The 23031-nt window shown below is 47.5% G+C and overlaps 1 protein-coding gene across 1 annotated transcript in view; it reads left to right on the top strand.

Moving 5' to 3' along the window:
• Window positions 1-23031, top strand: part of LOC111155908 (neuronal PAS domain protein 2) — a 152207-nt gene that overhangs the window by 112061 nt on the left and 17115 nt on the right. Inside the window, exons 6-14 of the mRNA XM_022516372.1 lie at window positions 701-821; window positions 1834-1947; window positions 12595-12713; window positions 13416-13498; window positions 14230-14336; window positions 15944-16091; window positions 17941-18025; window positions 20755-20896; window positions 21403-21512. Coding sequence (XP_022372080.1) covers window positions 701-821; window positions 1834-1947; window positions 12595-12713; window positions 13416-13498; window positions 14230-14336; window positions 15944-16091; window positions 17941-18025; window positions 20755-20896; window positions 21403-21512 — 1029 coding nt within the window. The remainder of the gene's footprint in view (window positions 1-700; window positions 822-1833; window positions 1948-12594; window positions 12714-13415; window positions 13499-14229; window positions 14337-15943; window positions 16092-17940; window positions 18026-20754; window positions 20897-21402; window positions 21513-23031) is intronic.

Below are 23031 nucleotides of genomic sequence, written 5' to 3'. Positions count from 1 at the left end.
GCACGTGCACACACACTTTCTCTCTAAAAAATTAAAAATAAATTTAATTTAAAAAAGAACAGGCTTTGATCATGCCGGCCACATTTCAATGCTCATAGTCATGTGGGTGGTGGCTTTCATAAGGGACAGTGCACATGATAGACCATTTCCATCACCACAGACAGTTCTATTGGACAGTGCTGTATCCAGATTCTATGTTGTATTTTTGTATGGCAGTGCCCAGTCACTCAGAAAAAAAGCGCGGTTCCTTTGATTAAGGAGACCTTTAAGAAGTAAACAGGTGTTAATTTGCGGGCCTAGTGGTCAGGAAAGGAACCCCATGTGTTCTTCAGGGCCCTTCACATGAGCTAGTGGGGCCGCCCTGGGGTCCCTCGCTGTCCCCACCACCCCAGCCAGAACATAGGCGTGTCAGCAGGTGGGGTCCTCTGGGAAGAGTAGGACCCCCTGCACACTTCTTTGACTTAACTCTTACTTCTTTGGTGGGCCCATGGGCAATACTTTTGCATTGGAGCAAGTAAAACCTTCTGGATTATAATTGGGATGACAGGTTGATAGATTCGAGGTCTTCACAGAAAATCAGATCTTGAACTTTTCATTTCATAAACCAGTTCTGAATTGTCTTCAATGTTCAGTTTTGGCTTTGGCTTTTGTTTTTTATCTTCGTTGAGTGTGTACCTTTGTTCTTTATTTTCTTTTTCAGTCAGATGTCATGGATCAGAATTTGTTAAATTTCCTTCCAGAACAAGAACACTCAGAAGTGTATAAAATGCTTTCTTCCCATATGCTTGTGACAGATTCCCCCTCCCCAGAATACTTAAAATGTAAGTTTAACTTTACTGGTTTTATAAGATATAAGATAAGAATTTTACTTTTGAAAGGAGGTTAGAATGAATTAAGAAGGGAGGACTAATTTTAAGAACAATTTTCCTGGCGACTCAGAATATTTCCAAGATCCTTGGAGGTATATTTTAAATTTAAAGCTAAAACTGGAGTTCGGAATATGTATGACATTTAACTTCTCTGTGGAAAATTTGAAAGCATGGCGCTTAAGAATAAGAATTTTTTGCATGTAATACAAGAAGTTCTTTTTTTTTTTTAACATGAGAGTCTTTGAGTAACAAACAATGCAAAAATCAGTGCACAATCTGCTCATTTTAGAGACACCGTGATGCTAGATTTGTATGATAACCAAGTCACCAACTGAAAACTGAATAATTAGGTCAAAACTCCAAATTCTCTTCTCCTGAGGCTGTCGTCTGGTCTTTTATATACATTTGTGGTTTTTATGGAATTTTAAGTTTTTCTCAAAATTGGCGACCTGGATGGAAGGCCAGCCTGAGTGCCTCCTGAACCGTGTGCCCCTGAACAAAGCACAGACATTGATAGAAATAGTACAAGCGCCTCATGATTACTTGTTCAGACCTTGGTTCTTTTTCCGTGAATAATGTGTCCTGTTGTACATCTGATTTTACTTCAAAGCAACGTGAAAAGATTAAATTAAAGAGAGCAGCTCTATATGAGCAGCTTTATTTTAATACACCATATGAAAACAACCGGAACTAATCAATGCTGACATAACCAACCACAGACATCTGTGAGCAAATTAAGACTAATTGGGCCCGAGTATGGAATGCAAAATATCTATACAAACTATGGGGGGAACCCCCTGTTCTGCAAAGGTTTTAAAATCAGGTCCAAGAGTCACTCATCAGGAGAGAAACGTCCTGGCCATGTATAGACTAATGCCCAGGAGTTACACAAAGACATAACTTGTTTAGTCTAGAATCTATGTCTTATTCACGTTCCTTTTCTCTTTTTCCTTTAACGGCCCAGCTGACAACGATTTAGAGTTTTATTGCCATCTTCTTAGAGGCAGCTTGAACCCAAAGGAATTTCCAACTTATGAATACATAAAATTCGTAGGAAATTTTCGCTCTTACAACAATGGTAAGCTTTAATTGTCATATAATTGCGACAGTGTCTTTTATCATGCAAACGTGCACAGGGGGGCATAAGACTCACTGAGGGAGGAGGAGTGAGAATCTGTGCTTTTCCTATTTGCATTTGGATTTTCATGTTCCCAAGATGCATTTTGTGCTCGTAAATGTTATCTCCCATTCGAGAAAGAACGCACTCCCACACTTGTGTTGATGCCGGGCCACGATGTCCCACTGAAATATACTTTATTCATTTACTTATTTTTGGGCTGATGGAATAGTGCTGTACTATGAGAAACAACTTACAGTTAATAAAGAACAGACTCAGCCTACACACAGCCAAACAAGGCTGCACTGTGACAAGAAGATCCATAACCTTGGTTTCTGCATCTTTATTCTCCTTTTTTCACTACCTCTGTGGGCATGTTTTCGTGGGTCTGGTACCTAGGGTTTCTGCTCCCTCTGACCCTAATGCCCAGGAAGTGGCCATTTTATGATGGGCCAGCAATCCACACCTGATGAATTATCAAGCCGATTAGCCAAGCAGTAAAATCTTACTCTCTGAAACTACCCAGATAACTAATGGTCTGAACTCTGGCTGCAACTCTAAACTCGACTTACACCCTCTATTTCACTTTTGACCTGAGGAAAATGGGGTTGCGGGCCCAATGCCAGAAATTCAGCAGTGCCAGCCCCCGCCCCGCCCTACAGTGAAGCCCAGCATAGAAAGGTCAGAGTTTGGTTTGCTCCAGGCCTCCAACCTCAACATGAAATAAATCACTTTGAATGATCTAACATTTCATAGGACTGCAGAGATGGGAAAAAACAGGAGGACGTGTTGACAGGGATGGCAGAAAGAGAGAAGAGGAAAGGAGAAATATACCAAAGGAGAACAAACAGGGAAAGAAGAGGCCCAGGGAGTTGATGGCAGCCCGGGATGTCCCTGTCACTGTTATATAACTCCAGACCCACAGTGGGGTCCATTCCCACACCACATTAGTCGCATAGTTTCCAATAGAACCAGCCAACGTGATGGTCCCGAGTCCTAATGCTGAGGCTACCTGGATCTTCCCTTCACCCTTAGATGATCCTCTGCTGTATGTTGCTTGCATAAATATACATGCTTTGTCTCAAAGTCTCCAACTAGATGCTAAGCGTGTTGGTCTTGCCAACATGATTTTCAAGCCTAATGTTCAGGGCTTATGCCTGGATGATGGGCTCCTCAGCCAACTGGGGGCCCTCTGGGAACCTACCCAAACAGGGCTCAGTTGTTCCTGAGTGGCTGGAAGTGAAGGCAGGTCAGCTTTCCCAAGTGGGGCCCTAAGTCTGGGCTAAATGGAGAGAGCCAAAGCCTGACCATGCCTAACCTGACTCATCTGAAAGGCTTTCCTAAACCTCATGAGATGAATGTTTAATGAACCACACACTTAAGTAAATGGTAGCTAGCTAAAGAAACTGACCCAAGAGGTGCCTTGTCAAGCACCCAATGTCATGCCAATCCTGGTGCAGGGTTCAGTGGGTGAGGCAGCTTGTTAAAATGCAGATTCTGGGTTAGGAGATCAGAAGGCGGGGCTGAGATTGTGAAATTGGAGAACAACCTTGGGGTTTTGGTGAAAGGGGTCATGGACTTTGAGAGACACCGCCCTATCATAATATTAAATGCCATTCTGTAGGAATTTTAAGGGTACTCCTCACGCTGATGGTGCTCCTTCCAGACAGCTTTATCCTTGAATTAATATAAACAGTGCTTTGGAATTCGCTTAAAATGTGTGTTGTGGCCATTATGCCAGCTGCTGGAATAGCAGAGCATCCCATGAGGCTGTGAGCAAGGAAGGGAAAGGCACCCTGGCCCCCGGAGTGCCAAGACTGTGGGAATTATGGGACAAGGCGCCCACGTGTCCCCATGACAACAGTGCACCACTTAATTAAGGAACCGACACGTGATTGGCTGGTGGGCCACAGTCAAATCCTTTGTTAATTTCCATTTCTGCAACTCTCTCTTAAGCTGCTGCTGAATATCACTTTGAAGCTTCCTGTCACTTAGCACCTTTTAGAGGGTTTCAGGAAAGAGGGAGGCTTCATTGTGAATACCTGGGCTGCTGTTTGTTTTTTGTTTTCGTTTTTTGTTTTTTTTAACTAGCAAAGCTTTATTTTCACTTCAAGTTGAGACAATGTTTGTTTCCCTGAAAGAATGTGTGGAAATTATGTGTGATTTTTTTTTTTTTTTAACTGTGACTGCTATAAACACACAGCACTGAAAGTGGAAAATTTAAAACCAAGAGTGCCAGAGTGTCTTTCCAGAGCCTGTGGAACCAACCAAAGTTAGGGGGCTTTCTTGAGGCCAGAGTCCCCAAAAGTAATTGTGGAAAAACTGAAATATAATTCTCACTTAGATGAAAATAGACAGCAACCAATGTCAGAGACAAATGAATGGCTAGGATGGAACCTCATGAAATCACCGACATCCAATCCTTTTTGACCTATGAAATATGGTTTAACGTACTCTAAGGAATACTTCAAATTTGATTTTGTAGGTTTACTTCTCAATAAGCCTTGAACAATGGGGTAATAAAAGTAGCTTACCTTAGGAGTGCTTCCTAAGTCCTAGGTCCTGGGTCTTTGCATTGATAATTTCATTGAATCCTCTCACCAACCTTATAAGTGGTTCTGTTGGCATCGTCCCCACTAATCAAGGGAGGAAAGTGATACATATGAGAGTCTGAGGTGCACCCATGGGAAGTGGGGGGCCTACGCTCATACCCGTTCTAACCCTGAAGTCCTACCCTTCACCCCAGTACTTTGCTGCCTCCCACAAATCTGTGTTGTGCTGCATTACACAGACCTGTCCCTGTTACCTGGCATACAGTTGGTTCAGGATGTCTATACCTGTGCTCACCAGGTGTCCTGCACCCATGTACCAAGCTGCTTTCAGGGGACCCAAGATTTGTTTTAAATCAAATATGGTGAGACACACAGACATGGACATGACTGTCAGGGAGAAGAGGTTTATACTCACAGACCCCTCCAAACTGGCACAGCACACCATGGAGCCACACAGGGAAGCACCAGGGGAGGTCAGGGGGCAGGGCGAAGAGGAGAAGATGTGGGCAAGAGCTAGTTAGTTGTATGGTTTCTGTGGAAATGAAGAAGCAAGGAGGTGTAAACAGGTGTCAGTTTGTCTACCTGGAATCTTGGGTAAGGGGCTGTCCCTAGTTGTCGGAAGCCTGGATGATGAGAGCCAGTGGATAGTAGCCCAGAGTGGGAGAGACCCACAAAGGTGAGGGTTGGGGGTTGGTTTGCCCACGAAAGGTGCATGGAAGGGTGAATCATTCACTACTTCTAGGACTTGGCCAACCCAGAAGAGAGCAGTTCCTTCAAGGTTGGGAAGGCCCCAAATGTCAAAGTATCAAATACAGAAACTGGAGAATGTGGTTTGTACACAAGCCACCCCCGCCATTGTCCTGAGTTCCCAGGCATGGCATACATTTAAAAACAAGGTGTAAAATAAAGAAGAGAACTGACTATGAGCATTGGTTTTATTTTAAATAAATAAAAGTTAGTTTGCGGTGTGAGCAGAATCCCTGCTCACACTGCAGAGAACTGTGTAGAAAACTCTACTCTGGCCCATTATCTGGAAAAGTCCTCTCATTTCTGTAGGGCTCTTTAGTTTATGGAACATGGCCTGGTCCATTCTTCTTTGATGCCTGTCAGGAAGATGCAAAGTTCTCATCTTTATAAATAAAGATTTGTTTATGGGAAGAACAGTCACCTTTACTCCTCTGTGAGTCTACGCAGTCCATACCTGGTACATCAATGAAACTTGACAAGTACATTGACCTAAACTGAGGCTCAGCGATCTTGGCCCCCCACACACAGGTGACTGGGGACCCCAGCAAGATTCAGACCCGACTTTTGACTCCTAGAGAAATCAGACTTTTCTCTGAGAACTGAAAATACAGCTCTCCTTGACAGACCCGAGAGCCCATCCAGAGACAGAGCTCCCACTACGCTTTGACCTTGACTCCAAAGTGAAGATTAAATCCATTTCGGTAGGTGCTGGGAAAACTGGCCCTTATGTCAGTTCCAGTGACTTGTGAATTGTCTGCACTGGGAGGCCTAGGCAACAGGATCTGGCCAGTGTGTGGTCATCTTTGGCCTCCATTTGCTCCCCATTCTGGGTCTGCCACCCACATCAAGTTCCTTAACCACCTGGGCTCCCTGGGCGCTCCCCGAGGTCTGTAACTGGACCCCTGACTCAAGTGCCCCGCCAGGACTCTTCCCTGCCTCTTGTTCACTTGATCACCCAGTTTGCCTTAAGGCTGACCTAGGCACAAACTGCAACTCGAAAACAGTCCATACGAACCCTTGGGCCTTACACCAAAGGACAGAAAGGGAACCGTGTCAGCTCCAGTACAGGGAAGATGGGGGACACGGATCCAGAGGGAGCTTTTGGCGACCCTTAAATCATGTAGATGAAGATGCCACCTGCTTGCCGGCCACCCCACATAACTGCTCAGCATTTGTCTGCCCTGCCACCGGTGGGAGTAGACCGGTTTAGGAATTTGGGGCATGGAGAGACATAGAAGCACCTTTGCCCTTGTTAAGGCAATTAATCTCTGGTTGGACATTTCTAGATTCACCGGCCGATTATGCCAGCTTACCCCTGTACCTCTGAACCCTCTCTGTTCCCCATGGCTGGGCAGACACAGCCACCATTGCCCAAATGCATCAACAAAATGGAATTTTCCCTTGCTTCACGTTTGCACATCTTGGTCACTCCTTAGGACTTCATCATCTGCTACAGATGTTGAAGGCAGGGGAGGGGATATAAGACAGGATTGCACATCTTTAACCTAGATTGTTTAATAAATGTGAAGAAGTATGTGTTGGGAAATGGGACAAGAAAAGAGCTTTCCTAGAACTGTTTCACTTTAGGACAGTTTCTTTCTTTTTTTTTAATTGTACCAAACATTTATTTATTTTTTATTACACTCAATTAGACAACATATAATACAACATTAATTTTTAATGTAGTGTTTAGTGATTCATTAGTTGCATATAACAGCCCGTGCTCATCTACCAAACATTTAAAGAAGAGTTAATATCTATTCTTCTTCTTTTTTTTTAATCATTTTTTTAATTTATTTTCAACATAACAGTATTCATTGTTTTTGTACCACACCCAGTGCTCCATGCAATCTGTGCCCTCTCTAATACCCACCACCTGGTTCCCTCAACCTCCCCACCCCCCACCTCTTCAAACCCTTCAGATTGTTTTTCAGAGTCCATAGTCTCTCATTGTTCACCTCCCCTTCCAATTTCCCCCAACTCCCTTCTCCTAACTCCCCATGTTTAGGATAGTTTCTAACCAAGTCTGTGAAAAGCTTCTGGAAGGAATCCGAGCTGCAATACAGAAGCACAGGTCTCCTCCTCTTCCCATAAAAAAAAAGCCTGTTGTGTGCTCTCGGCCATGTGGCCTGGAGATTCAAGGAGGACCACTGGTGGGAGCAGCCTCTGGCCTACCTCTGCTCTTCACATCATTTCCAGAATGGGGCTGAAATGAAATTAGATTATTCGGAACTATGTTTGTCCCAGAACAGATTTTTTTTTTTTTAATATCATGAACAAATACACTGTTCCATCTTTTTCCTTCTCCAGTTCTACAGAGGAGCACCTGGGTCCTCTCCCAACCCCCACTCAGGTCCCACAGTCCCACCCCCCACTTCTATGGGAAAGGAACCGGCCAGATGATTTTCCAAGGCATAATGAACAGTCTTTGCTTTAAGAGGTCCTAATAAACAGGTTCCAGTTCCTGAAAGAGAAGTTCGTGCCAGGAAGAAGGCAATCCTCTATTTAAGCCCTTGCTCCTCCCCCAGACTTGGATTTAAATGTGCATCGACTGAAATCCAGAAAGCAGTATTTCAAAAGTTGCTGGTGTAGTTCCAAATAGGTCACCCTCAGCAAACATTCCACTCTGGGCTTTCCAGAAACCACACACCAGAGTATAAAAGTTTCCCTGCCCTCATTTTACCTATTTGCCTCTAACCACACAACCAGATTTGAAATACTGGCAGAAAGGGAGGCGTTTTAGCTTACAACACTCGATTCCGTATGTTCCGTGGGATTTCTGTAGGTTGCCTCATTTTAGGGCTTTGGGGATTTTGTTTCTTGTTTCCCTGAGTTGAATTGAGATTTCTCAGTTAGGGGAACAAAGCCACACCCACCAGACTCACTGAGAATGGAGATGTGAGCTGAGCACAGGAAGGAATGTCTCTTCGGTCACCAGCTCCCAAGAGCATGAAGCAGAGTGTCCCCTCCACCCCAGTGAGGAAGTGCCACATCCTCTAGCAGTGGCCATTGCTGCCAGATAAGATAGCAGAGGAATTAAGATCGCAATCAAGAACAAATTGTTACCCAAGGACATTGTCCTGCCTGAGCATCTAGAGCCCACATTGAAATGGGGCAGTGAGGAATGGTCATTTATCAGACACGTGCTCCCACTCGCTTCAGTCTGCGAACAGGCACAGTCCTATAGACGTTGTGTGATCATTGGGATAAAAATGTGCACCAGACGTCCACTTGGAGGACAGGGGGCGACAGCCTGTAGGAAGTTCACTTCCATGAGCCTACGACTCATCTGGCTCCGTCCACACCAACCATCTGGTGGATATCTTGTCAATGCCATGACAACCTCCAGGCCCCGAAAAATACTCATTGTAATTAATAAACGCCGAGGGAAAGGAGAGATAGTTAAGTGAGACATATATTTTCCCATCGGAGTCATTTTTTCAATCCAGCAAATTGCAAATCCCTAGCTCTCTCGTGTGGCTCTCAGCTTATCTCCAAGCCAAACTGCACTGGCAGAAAGAAAGCATGAACCACGCACGCACGGGTTGGTACAAGTTAGGCAGTGCCCCAGCGCCCAAACCCAGGCAGGATTATTTTGCTGTGGCTGTCCCGAGAACCCTGTGACCTGGCTGTTGAGAACCCATCAGGCGAAGCACTCTGTGCTGTGCAGAGAAAAGAGAAAAGCCTGAAAATAGTGCTACATGACTGGGAGAGGATTTCTCGTGAATGTGCAGGTAATTATTATTTCCTTAACATTCCAACACTCTCGCCCAGACATTTTGGACAGTTATCATAAATGAGATTTAAGAACGTTTTTCTTCCTTTAGCGGGCCTCCTGATGGTTTCATGTCCTCCTGGACACCTTTCGGCTTTGAATTTTCATTTGTTCTGAGAAGTGCTGAGAAAGTGATTCGTCACTCTCCGTGTGGACGATTAGTGTGTTTTCCTACAGCTGTTGCGACTAATTTATCACGAGCAGGCCATCTCTGATCAGAATACTTAATTGTTGAGGCCTGATGACTGGACCAGTACTGAGGAACAGTTGGTCCCGCTTTTTCCATTTGTTTCTGCTCCTTTGCTGTGAGCTATGTTTGCTATACCTACCTCACTTCTTCCCCGTTCTTTCCTACCCTTTGCAAACATGTCTCATACCACCCGAGAGCTTCCTGCCCCCACCGTCATCCTTATGTTCTTATGACTGATTTGGGAGGTCACCTTTGTCCTCAGACAAACTTGGAATCCAACCCCAGGTGCCAAGCGAGATGGACTTTAATTACTCCTATTCTCTCCAAGAACCTCGGGGCTCTCTTGTGTTCAGAATCCCTGGCATGCCAGCTCAAGGCAAAATTCTTCCAGGGTCTCTAAAATTAGAGGCTATGATGAAAGGTTCAGGAGCAAAGAGGGGCTTGATCCCCACCATGGATCCATTTAGTAGTAGGAAGACCAGAAGCAGAACACCCTCTTGTGTCTTTCCAAGCGTGAGGTCCACTGGTGCTGTTTTCAGAGTGGTGCCTGCTGTCGCTGATTTGCAGCAGACTTTGCCCAGGGCCTTCTGACCAGTATAAATGCACTACTAGGGTGGTGAGCTAGCCCCAGGGCCAGTGGGACCCAGGACCATGCTCTATGGCACCCTCTCACTGTGAGCCAGCCACCAGCAGCCCCAAGCTGAGCTGCGCAAGGGGCGCCACGGGTGGGGGGTGGGGGTCTCAAGGTCTGTGCATCAGTCGCTGGCTGGGATTGGAAGGTGCCTTCCCGTAGCCGGGACTTAAGCTGTGGTTTGGATGTGCAATGGAAGGTCATCTCATCAGAGACACGTTCAACAAACACATGTGGAGCACCTGCTGCCTCAGGACGCAAGCTCAGAGCGGAAGGCAGAGAACTAGACCCAGTTCCTGCCATAGGGGAAACCTATCTCTTTAGCTCTGGGCAAGAGGAAGGTCAATCTCAAGTAAGATGACCCTCAGGACAAAAAATGTAGCAAGCCACCATTGCTTTTATCTGTGGCATGAGTGCTGTGTGTGTGTGAGTGTCTTGGAGTGGCAGAAGAAAGGAGAAGGCTGGTAGATCGGGCTGCGCCGGCACCGAACGGGTAATCCTTCCAAGAGGCTCGGGAAGCCAGCTGTAATTAGATATGTTTTTTCTATTACTTAAATTGAAACAACTAATTAAATCCTTAATTAATGTTTTTTAACTACCTTAGGATAAGAAGTGCCAGAGAAGTTATTCTAAGTGTTAAATATTCCCATGAAGTCCCAGGGAGCAGTTTGCTCCTGTGTTGACTCCAGAATCAGCTAGGAGGCTCCTGCTGTGAAGAGAAGTCATTTGAAACGCAGTCAGCAAGCTGTTTCAAGTACCCTCTTCCCCTTGACTTCCCCCAAGGTTTTCCCCTTGGCCTCTGTTAAAACTTTCATCCTTGACTTACCATCACCTTTGATCAAGCCCTCAGCTGCTTCAGGTTTTTGGGGAGAAAGCTCATTTAGAAGAGGAGTTTGCTTGGTTCTGGGGCCCTCTGTAAAGTAGCTAGCTTCTTTGGCACGGGCTGTAAGCAATAATGAAATTTCCCCTGCGGGGAGCATTTTCATCTTTAAAACCTTAGCAGTTCTAAAAGGACTGATAAAACGGCACTGAGAGACAGCCAGGCCAGCAGTAAGCTCTGCAGAACATTCACTTAATTTCCATGGTCTCTGACGCTTGAAGAAATTGTTAGGGGATGGGGTTTCCCTACCCCACGCTCTGTCCATCCCCCTGCCTTCCTCATGGTAAATCACCAAGGATGGCACTTACTGACTGAGCCCATGGATCATTCCAGCAAGACACATGGTTTAGAGACAAATGAGAGAGACTGTCTTTTAAAATTCCCCAGAAGTCCTCGGAAGTTTGCTTAGAAGGCCTAGAATTTCTGAAAGAGTAGGGAGAATTTTATTAGATCTTTATCTGGCAGGTGATGTCTCTCCACTTCAAACAGAGAGGATATTTCACATCTGGGAAATGTGGTAATGTCTTTTTTTATTATGCAGATGTTCACATCTGCAGACCCTTTCCCTGTGGGATTGCTTTCTCTTCCCTGGGTGAGTGCCTTGGCTCACCCCACACATTAAGTCTAAGCCGACTAATGACAGATGTAATCTCTCTAGGGACCACCATTTCCTACTTTGCCCCTTTATATTCATGTTTGGAAACATTCATATTAATATGTATGTGAATGCATTCAGAGAATATGTTTGGTAAAATGAATTTATTCATGTTAGTGGCTAGAAGACCACATTATAGAATCACTTAGAAACCTACGAACATATAAAACAAAAATTATTGGAAAGCTAAAATCCAAAGAAAGTCTTGCAGATTTCATTTTAGAATGCATTTCATTTTCTGTTGCTTTATATGTTCTCAAATTGGAAAACACAGCTATGTTTAAATCTACCAGTTCAGAAATGTACTCAGAATTCAGGATCTGGTTCAGGATATAATCAACTACATTTGAAAAAGAAAGAGGTAGTATAGATTATCTAGCGTAATGATCCTCAATCCTGGCCGCGTGGTACTAAATGTTGTGGGAGGGGCTTTCAAAATTGCCAGTGCCTGTGCTTCCCACCCAGAGTTCCTGAATTAGTGGAGCTGGGAGTGGGGTCTGGGCAGCTGGGAGGCCAGGGAAGGCCCCAGGGAATCTAGTGTGTAGCCAAGTTCGAGAATTCAATATACATGGCCCACCAACTTTTCTCATATTTAACAGGGTTCTTTTCCCCACCCAGCATACTCCACCTAACATAGCAGAATTGTTCTCTGGCCCAGAAGGTAAAGCAGTTCACCACAGTCACGGTGAAGCCAGATCTGTAGCTCCTGGGGAAGATGGCGGCTGGTACCACCTGGTACCTCCTCAGAGGGCCTACGGGGGCCTGTTCTCAGCCCCATCCCCTCTCTGCTCTGGGACAACTCCAGGCTTGGAGTTGGAAGCCCTGGCTAGAGTCGTCACTCCATTATTATGGCTCTGAGCAGCCTTGGTTAATACATGTGGGCTTTCCAGGCCTCTGCGGCCTCCTCTGTGGACTGAGGATAGTCATGCCTTCCCAGACTTCCCAGTGAGAAGAAAAAGGTGCTTGTGTACAGGTCTGCCCCCTATGCGGAGCTACAGAACCAGCAACTTTGTGGTGACCACTGTGTGCCTCTGGGGATCACCCCGGATCCTGAGGCCCAGGAAGTGAGTGAATGTTCGGGAAGCCCTGAGTGCGGTGCGGCTGACAATGATGCCGGGTAGGGGTCAGCCACCGTGCCACATAGGCCTAAACTGTCTGTCTGTTCTCTCCCACCCCAGTGCCTAGCCCCTCTTGTAATGGCTTCGATAGCACCCTTTCAAGGCCCTGCCGGGTGCCGCTGGGAAAGGAGGTCTGCTTCATCGCCACCGTTCGCCTGGCAACGCCCCAATTCTTAAAGGCAAGTATCGGGGAGAGAATTTTTCATGTAGAACTGGTACAACTGAGTCACATTTAGTTATAGCTAATGAACCATCTTTATGGGAAAGAATAAGACTGCAATGATGCTCTCACTGACTTTGAAAAGTTGAAATATCTGGCTTCTATGCCCGTGACAGGCCCACCTGCCCCTTGCCTTCACTCTGGTTTCCTACAAGCTGTTTTGCTGGAAGGCAGAGTCAGCTGCTGCTCAGCCCGGCTGGCAGAGAGGTTCATTTGCAACCCTGTCGACCCTCCTACCTTTTCCGCCAGCATTAATACCACTCAGGGCAGGCCAAGGTGGGAACCCAGTGTCAGAAGGAAAGGTTTGTCTGTATCCTCTGGCCTGTGATTGCTTTAACATCCGTGGCATGAACGTTGAGTTAAATTAGTCATTCAAATTCAGATGAAGAGCCATTTTCCACATGTTTACCACACTTCTAGATAATGGGAAGGGAGTGGTGTAACATTTTGGCTCTTAGGTGTTTTTCCCCAGCTTGTGAAATAAATTTAGTATCAGCTAATACTGAAATTAGCTACAGATGATGAGTTTCAGTCCAACACAGCTTGGAGACTTGCTCTCAATGATTTTAACTTCTGTTACCCTTCCACCATGCCTTTTTGAACAAACCTAGGGTGAGCTTCTGGCACCCTGAGCAACATTTTTTTTTCCCTTCTAATACAGGAAATGTGCATAGTTGACGAACCCTTAGAGGAATTCACTTCAAGGCATAGCTTGGAATGGAAATTTTTATTTCTGGATCACAGGTTTGTGAAAAGAAAAACATATTTGGGTTGGGTCCTTTTCAAGTGTTTGTCTGCATGAGCCAGGCTCTCCTTGGGAGAGAAAAGTCGGGCCTGGTCCCTTCAGGGAGAAGGGCTTTCTGGCAGCAGGAAAAATTATTCCCGGCCAAGAGTGAGGCGGCTTCCCTCCAATGCAAGTCGTCTGTGGATGTGTTCTGTGTTTGGGTCAGAGCGTCTTGGGAGAGCCAGGTGCCACAGCCCGGGGACATCCTTGGGATCCCTCACCCACCCCTTGGGACCCTCTCCAGTTCCCAGGAAGGCAGGAGCAGATGGGAGAGAAACTTGACATCTTATTTCTCTCAACACCCTTTTGTCCCTTTAATTCAGTTTTCTTTCTAAGGGTGAGAAATCTCCCCTCCCTACCCTTTAACTTTTTATTACGCTTTGGGATTGGACTGACCCAATCTATAGCTGTTTTTAAATTGTTCAACAATGATAAAATTTATTATTATTTAACCCAGGTTATGCCAATGAAACCGACTATCTTAATGCCAGAAAGTCTGAGCACTTTGGAAAAAAACAGCCTCTCTGGTTTGAACCATTGCAAAATTATTTTCCTGCCCTTGTTGTTGAGAAATGAGGCCTCTGTGTTGATCATTAAATGTGTACAGTGTCCCCTCTCTGGATGGAGGTGCTGCCATTGTGAGTCAGGCAGGGTCCTTGCTCTCTGACCAGCTGTACCCTTTGCATGGCAGAGCCCCTCCGATCATAGGATACCTGCCTTTTGAAGTTTTGGGGACCTCGGGCTATGACTACTACCACATTGACGATCTGGAGCTCCTGGCCAGGTGCCACCAGCACTGTGAGTACCCCACGTCCAGCCCCAGGGCCCAAAGGCCTCCACGGAGCCCCGACAGCAGGACTCTTGGGCCCTGGAAGTCGGTTTATTACTTGGTTTCTTTCTGAGAAGGAAAACTTTGTTTTCTCCGAAATGATGTAGGAATGTGGTGAAGGTCCTTCTGTGGTTTGCCCCGGCTTGTGTTTCTACCTGGAATTGACTTTGCCCCGCCTCCTCCCATCTACCCTCACCCCCCCAACCAGCACCTGCCCATACCCTTCAGATATGCAAGCTATTTTAATCTGACAGAAGAGAATATACAATGATGGTCATTTTTTCTAAGTTATGCAATACATTTCGAAGACAAAATACTAATTCAACATCACTGCTTTTTGTCAAGAGACATATATTGGTCACAAGCTATGGGCCAGGTACTGAGCTAGGCCCGGGACATAAAGATGATCAGAATCTCCTTGCTGTTCTGCAGGAACAAGGTCTAACAGAAAAGCAGAAATAAGTGACATTATAGGATGCTGTCACTGCACTGGGGGGATGTGTGCAGGATATTGGGGGCTCACCCAGCTGGGGGAGGGGATCAGAGAAGGCTGTCTGCCACAGAAGAAGACAAGAGGTAGACAGAGGAAGGGGAGGTAGGACTCCTGATGGGGAGAGAGGCCAGGCCTGTGGAATCAGAACGTCCATTTTAACAAGACCCCCGTCCCCAACAAGTGATTCGTGGGCCCATGAAACTTTGAGAAGCAGGATTACCTCAAGCCTTGGCTGCTTCTGACCCTTCTAATGGAGCAAGGCCACCGTGGGGGTAGAATTCCCTTCACAGTCGGAAGGACTTGGCCCAGGGCTCAGGCCAGACATTCTCCCTCTGTGGAGCCCACGCCCCTGCTCAGCCGGGCTTCCCACCCCTTCGGAGATCATTGTCTCCAACACAGTGGCTCTCGTTGTCACTTTAGTTTCCCAGTTGTGGTATCTGTTATGCGTTTGCAGAAAGAGGTACTAAATCACAGGTACTGAGGCAGTGACCCAACCTGTCCTTCCCTAGAGCCGCAGTCCCAGCCTTCCGCCCCGCGCAGGCTAGTCCTCCGACAGCACCCATTCTGTTCCAGCCCTGCCCCCTCCCCCCGGAAAAGCCCACCAACAGACTTAACCCTAGGGGGCTCCACGCAGCCCCACAGCAGTGGGTCCCAAGCTTAGGACTGCGTAGATGAAGCATGACCTGCTCTCTGGCAGCCGCCGAATCCATGTGGAGGGTGTGGGCTGTCAGGTCTATCCGGGCCGGGTTCTCCCAGTGTCTGGATTGTCTCTCCTGTGCTCCGCTCCTGCCGCAGGCAAACCCGGGCCTCTTTGTCATGAAACACCGGTTTGGGAATCTGCCCTTACCTGAGGCTCTCTTAAGCCTGTGAGCATCTGGGGAAGCGTGCAGATGGGTTTTGCCTTATTTAAGAATTCAATAACGTTTGCCGGGATCTTGATAGTCCCTTAAAGTACGGCACACCTGGAGAAGAGCACGCCGTTTGGCATGGTGTTTCTGAAAACTCTTCTCCAACAGTACCTTCTGGGGGAGAGATCCTTGTCATATCCACGTTTGCTACAGGCAGTCCGTTTTCTGCCCACAGTGATGCAGTTTGGTAAAGGGAAGTCCTGTTGCTACCGGTTTCTGACCAAAGGGCAGCAGTGGATTTGGCTGCAGACACACTACTACATCACGTACCACCAGTGGAACTCCAAGCCCGAGTTCATCGTGTGCACACACTCGGTCGTCAGGTGAGGGGGGCTGCGAGCGCCCGCGGGTAGTCCCAGCTGCCGGGGAGCAGGCGAGCCCTGTGCTTGGATTCCTCCGCGGGGCCCGGGCTGTCCTCTGCGGTTCACAGAGTAGTCTCCAGAGTTCACCTTCCTTCCAGGGACACACGCGTCTCTGTTCCCCAACCCTGGGCTGAGGCCTCGGTGTGTCCCTCCTCAGGCTGCCAAAATGTGACTTAGTGAGTTACTGCTTCAATGACCTACTTCCACATTTTCCCCTCATCTCCATCCAACCCCCAGCCTTCCCTTGTTACTGTTTGGAGAAGAAAATTAAAATTTTTCCTCTAAGTCACTCATAGACCTAGTCCCCTCTATTTTTAATTCATTAAAAGCCCCTGCTGGCAACTGAGGCAGCACTGGGAATAGAGCCTGGCTGCCAGGGGGAGAGGGTTCCTGGTGGCCTCGAGGAGCCCCCATCCCAGGGTGGGTGAGCTGAGCGTCCCAGGGAGGCCGCCTGTCCAGCCTCTACTAGACGCAGGTTCTGTAGGGTCACAATTCCCAAAGGTAAAGGAGAAATGTCATTCATGGGTTTTTTCCCCCTAACACAGGAATTTTAAGGACATCAGTCAGTTTAAACTGGTCTAGTGAAGAGCATTTGAGCAGAGCAAAGAAAGAAAGGTTATCTATATTGTAGGTATGTATGTATATATACATGATAGATAGATGATAGATAAATGACAGGTCGCTATAGGTACATATAGATACTATACATATATACCATGTTTTATAGAGATAAGAGATAGATGATTGAAAGGTGACAAGTAGGCAGGTAGGTGGGCACATAAATCATACCATGTACACACACATGCATGTATGTATACAGTCAACAAGTAAATCTCTCTTTTAATAAGTGGGGAGAAATGCTGGTCTTTCTTGCCAGTGACCCTGACCATAACACCGCATGTCACTCTTGGGGACTTGATCTTAGTTTCTCAGCCCACCCTTGACCACTTCGGCAGCCAGTGGTTTCCAACAACATATGAGTCCCACCTACCACCACCCAGCCTGGGCCTTGGCCACAGGGTCCTTTTGCCCCCAGTGAAGGCTGGACATCATCAACATCTTGGTCTTCAGACTCTGCCCTTGACCCTGCTCTTCCTCTCCATCCTCTACCTCCCAAATCTTAGAAAGCAACTCTGAGAGAAAGTAGGGAGTAAACTAGTTAGTAAATAAGGTAACAAGCATTCCAGAGGCCCCTTGAGACACTGTCACTTGCCAGGGCCCCGTGGCCAACCTGTTCCTCCACACATGAGGCAGAGGCCAGAGCTCGGGCCCTTCGGCCATCACTACAATGGATTGATTTCCCCATGGTATCTTAAAAGTGGGCCCACAGACAAATCAGGGCTCTGGGGCCAGCTATCGATTTGTTTGTGAGAAAAATTTCAAAGGTTGTAATTACTAAAAAAGTCATGTGTCATTTCTCAGTACGTACAATCCAGACTGAGTAGGTTTTAAGCAAAGCTTCTGATTAGTCAAAGGCCACACCTTATCCTGTAGATGAAGATATGTTTCTAAAGACAATTATGCTTGGAAGTTTCAGGGCATGGGGAGAAGATAAGTAAAGGAGAAGGGAGTCAAAACATCCTGGAACAGAAAATATTTTGGATGTCTCATTAGAAGTCACCCCAGTGGCAGTTAGGCACAGAATGAAACTCCTTCCTCAAACAAGTGACAAGACTAGCTTAGCCTCTGTCATGGTGACGATTCTGGGGTGGGCGTCATAGGCGTACCTCGATGTATCACACGTATGCCCTTCGCTGTTGCCATCTGGAACGTCCCACCTCCAGCTGTGGTCTCTTGATTTCCTGATCAGTTATGCGGACGTCCGGGTAGAAAGGAGGCAGGAGCTGGCTTTGGAAGACCCACCGCCCGAGGCCGTCCACCCTGCGGCACTAAAGGTACGCTAATCTCCGCCAGATGGCGAAAGGCCATGTTTGCCTACGTAAGTTCTTCCATGAGTTGTTACAATCAAAGTAGTCACATTTTTATTTGTTATGTTCCCGGTACTATTCAACACGTTTCTTGGGTTTTCTCTTGTTTACCATCATGATACTCCTACGCGGTAGACGCTATGACTGTCCTCGGCCTTCAGACAAAGGACAGAAGCACCCACAGGATTTAGCTCCTGTACCTGAGGGCGCTGAGGGTTAGAACTCACAGAGCTCTGTAAGAAACAGCCCCTGGAATCGAAACATGATCTTGGCAACTTGCCATCCTTATGAGAGCAGCAGTAATAAATCCACCTTGTATCTCTCCCACAGATAATAAGCTAGGGGTTTATTCCGTCGTCCCTTGAGCTGTGGAATAATTGGTGTGCCCTTGTCCTCCCTTAGCCTAAGGGCTGATGCGTTCCCTCCAGGACCCAGGCCTCCCACGAGGAGACTGCCCCTCACCCACCCTCCATGTCGTCCATAGCAAGGTGCACTTTCTACTTCTGTGTCTACAGGTCTTAGTTAACAGCCCTGTCGGAGCCATCTTCGTGTCAGGGAGCTCTGCTAGGGAGGGGTGTTCCCCTCCACAAAACCTCACCTCCATCCTTCCTCCATGGGCAGCTCTCAGGTCCCCTCCAGCCAAGCTCTCCCTACCTTCCCTCCTGGTGTGTCAGACAAGTGGAGGGAAATGTGCAAGCAGACCAGAGGCCTGTTCCTCAAAGGTCATTCTTCAAGCAGATGCACATATTGGGAGAAAAGTAGAGAAAGCAAGGGAGGGAGGGAGCGTTGTATTCCATCAAAGCCAAGAAGCTATCTGTTATAAGAGCCACCATTATTTATCTCCCACTAAGGAAGAGAAAATGCTGTCACCAGTTCATCTGTGAAATAAGGACTTCTTTTCATCAGTCGGAAGGCACATCCAAATTTCAGATATGTCAGAATGTAGGGATGGAAAGTGTCTCTTACCGTTGGTGACATGTGGTTCGAGTTCCAGGCTGCCCAGCGACCTAGAATGCAGAGACTTCAGCCAGGAGCTGCCGCAGCAGCAGCGGTACAATGAAACATCTCTGGTCCACGAGAGTGGGGTTGGTGGGAAGGAGAAATCACCCGTAAAGCCAAGAGAGCAGCCCGTGTCTTGGGCAAGCCTCCCCTACTGAGTTGCTACATGGTGATGTGATGTGTGGTGATCTGTCACCAGCGCCCTGATATGACACACCTGTCATTGTTTAAGGACGTGTTTATTACCCAGCTCTGTCATATGATGCATCATAGATCGTGTCCAAGAACAGAACTAAGCTGTTCGTAGGCAGGGGTGAGCCACACCGTACATCACGGCTCACGTACGGGCACAGTGTACATCATCCAGTTGGAAATGCATTCTTGAGCTTTCTGATCCTTTGGACATCCTAGAACCCAGGGGAACTTCTCATAAACATGCACATATGTATAAACACACAAACACAATCTTGGGCTGCCCCTTTTAAAGGAAAAGCTCCAAGACAGTGTTTTTCAAACTATCAGTGGTAATGGACTCTTCATGTGTTTAATTTCAAATCTGTCACTGACTGATGCTTTTGTAAAATGAAGATTCCTGTGCTTGGGTGTGATGTGCAGCTCCATCCGATGGCTAGTAAAGTCTCTCAGGGCTTACTCTCACTGCTGTCCATATTTCTCTGCTGACTAGGAGCACACAACTGTCAAGCAGCTGTGAGCCAGGACCCCTGCTCCAAAGGGTGTGTCTAGGGGAGACTGGGCTAAGCAGCGGCATCTCTGAGCTGACATTTAGCACAGCAAATCCAGGCACATCCTGTAATTCTGTTTTGCACGAAGAACGATAGGTCACACATCAGTCATTTCAGTCCCACTCGGGCACACACACAGTACCAAATCCCTGGAGCTGTGACCTGAAAGACAGAATAGCCATGTAGGCTCACACCCAAGGGATGCCAGGAATGTTGCCATCCTCCTGTGACCGGATAGGAGCATGGCTCAGGAGAGCAGGCATTTTGTTTCTTCTTTAGCTTAAAAATTATCTTAATGCCTGTTTTACACTTAGGACACTAAGCCTTCCCGGATGGAAAAATGGCTTCTCAGGGTTGGAAGGGCACCGTTGTTTTCTCATCACACAATACTGGAAGCAGGGGTATCCTGGGATCCAGGAATCAGTGGTTGGGAGATCATTGGCCCTTTGCCTGTTCTCCACGTCGGGGCTCTGAGGCTGCTGAGGAGAAGCAGTGGGGAGACCAGGCGGGAGGCGCTCCGAAGGGTCCAAAGGCATTGGTTTCATCGGAGTGTTAACAATCCAGCATACCCAGCAACCTCATTTCTAGAACTTGCGTCTTCTCCCCTTCTGGAAAAGCCAAGATTCTGAGCAGTGAGATGACAGTTTGAAGGAAAAAATAAAATGCAACATCAGTTATGAAAATCTAAAAAATCAAAATCCAAGGTGAGAAAGCATAACAGTTCCTACTTATATAAGGCCACCAACCTCTCAAAGATGCCCAGATGATACACTTGTACAAATATTCTACCCCAGTACATCGGGACTTATTTCCAAACGGTTCCCATCTTTCTCCCTACCCCCTCCAAATTTTTCCACATAGAGGAGAGCTAAAGTCCCGTCATTCATTCTCCTCATCTCGATGCTGAAATTGTGTGGACTCTGTGTGTGTGTGTGTGTATGCGTATGTGTTTAGGACAAGAGCTCCAGCCTGGACCCTCAGCAGCACTTTAATGCACTTGACGTGGGCACCTTGGGCCTTAACACCAGTCACTCGCCATCAGCGTCCTCCAGAAGTTCCCACAAATCCTCGCACACGGCCGTGTCAGAACCCGCCTGTGAGTGAGCTGCCATGGATGGCGAGGGGGTGGGTGCCCCACCTGGGGCAAGGGTGGGGGGTACGTGGAGCCCGGCAAGGGGTCCCGGGCCTGAGCAGAAAGAGGGTAGTCCGTGGCTACGGAGTGGAAGCTGCCTTCCAATTCACACTCCTTCTTGCTCCCTTGCCCTTGGGCTTCCTGCCCTCCCCTTCTCCCTGCTCCCCCAACAGACAGAAAGCAGGGGACACGCACTTCCTATAGCCTGGCTGGGCTTGAGTGACTTTGGGAGTTGGGAGATCAGGCAGGTAGTCGAACCAGATGGTGGACATGAGCCATGGGGATGGTTTTCTGTCATCTGCCTGCTCCCAGGTGAGGCTGGAGGCTGACAGAACTTGCTGGACTTTCTTTTGTCAGAGAGCCCAACCAGGCCCTTGTCTCATGTACACCATAGTCATGTTTCCCCTCTTTTGATAAGAAAACTGGTAAGTATGTGTGAGTCAGGAAGGTGACTGGTTGCTTTCTTACAGCTACTCCAAGCAAGCTGATGGCAGAGGCCAGTGCCACCACTTTGCCAAGATCGGCCACGCTGCCCCAAGAGCTCCCCGTGCCAGGGCTCAGCCAGGCAGCCTCCATGCCGGTATGCATGTGACTCGAAACTTCTCGGCCAGGGGTGCCCCAGTGGCTAGATCCCAGGACAGCATGCTTCCTCTTCCCAGAGAACCAACTGTACCTGGACACTGAGAGTGTGGGGTGGTGGGCAGGAATGGGAAGCTAGGTCATTTAATTAGCAACTAATTGGAAACGCTTTTCCTCCAAAATCAACACAGCTGTATAATCAAAGAATGCAAAATCCAAATGAGTTTTAAAGATTAAGCTGGAAACCTCAAACAAGGGGTCACACCCCCGAGTCTCTGAGGGTACACGGGACCCTTCCATTGTGGGCCCTGTTTCACCCCAGTGGAAATGTTTGAGATATCTGTGTCAACAAAAATGTACCTCTGCATATATCAGGCAGGGTCCCTGATCTACACCAGACCTCTCCAGAAGGTCATGGAATGAGCGGCCTTTTAGGAAGGATGCTGGCTGTATGCAGAATCACTGATGTACAATTCTATGGTAATCTGTTTTCTCGTAAGGGATCACCTCAGACTTAAGGGTGTAAAGCAAAAGTCCTTTCTCACATTCACAGGATTCAAAACTAGCATGGGGGGGGTGGTGTTCTGACTCCTCTCTGCTGCCTGGTATCAGAGGCCCCACTAGCCTGGGCTGGGAAATTCACATTCCAGGTGTATCTGCGCTCACATCTGCCCCCTGGGCTGGGAGACAATTCACCCGGCACTTACATGGGCCTCCCCCTATCTTAGAGCTAAGCTTCTCTAGGCATGGCGACTGGGTTTCAAGAAGAAATGTCTGGGGAGGGGGCTTTCCATGAGAGCCAGGCAGAAGCTCCGTGGCTTTCTACAACCTAGCCTTAGAAGCCCCACTGTGTCACCTCTGCCATTCCTCTTGGTCAGAGCGGTCACAGCTCACCCACAGAATTGGACATAGACCTCCACCTCAGGATGGGAGACGTGTCCCAGAATTTCAGGAGCCACATCCAGATCATTGCCAACTACCTCATACCCATCCCTCACTGACATTTTGGGGATGGGAATGAACATACCACCTTCCTACTTGCCCTCTCCATGCATGCCCTACTTGGAAAGCTTGGGTGACGAGTTTTATTTTCAAATCAAACATGGCAAAGACCATGAACGTCATTCTTCCAGCACTTGGCTGTCCAATAAAACTACTTTCTGCCACTGATGAGGACACAGTTCTCGTCCCTTCTTGCAGTGCTGGGGATGCAATCAGGAGGCTCCAAACCAGATTCTGGGTGTCCCTGTGCCTGGGATTTCTCCCTCAGAACCTGGCCTCCCAGTGTTGTCCGGGGTGACACTTCTTGTTCGGGCTGCTTTCTGTGGTCCCTAGTGCCTGAGGACAGTTTGGGAAGAACTTCAGAAGAGTCCTTGGACTTTTCTTTCTAAAACTCTCAGGAGCCCATGAAGGTGAAGTGTTTCATTTCTTGTTTCTACACATTGTCTTGCCACCATCCCCCTGCCCTGTCCTGAGTGATCAAGAAACAAAGGCTGTGAGTCGGCTAACTTTCAGGCATC

Source organism: Enhydra lutris, unplaced genomic scaffold, assembly GCF_002288905.1.
Source record: "Enhydra lutris kenyoni isolate GAN:26980312 unplaced genomic scaffold, ASM228890v2 scaffoldscaffold44, whole genome shotgun sequence".
Lineage (NCBI taxonomy): Eukaryota > Metazoa > Chordata > Mammalia > Carnivora > Mustelidae > Enhydra > Enhydra lutris.
Note: the sequence above shows the minus strand (reverse complement) of the source record. Positions and strands in the feature narration are given on the sequence as shown.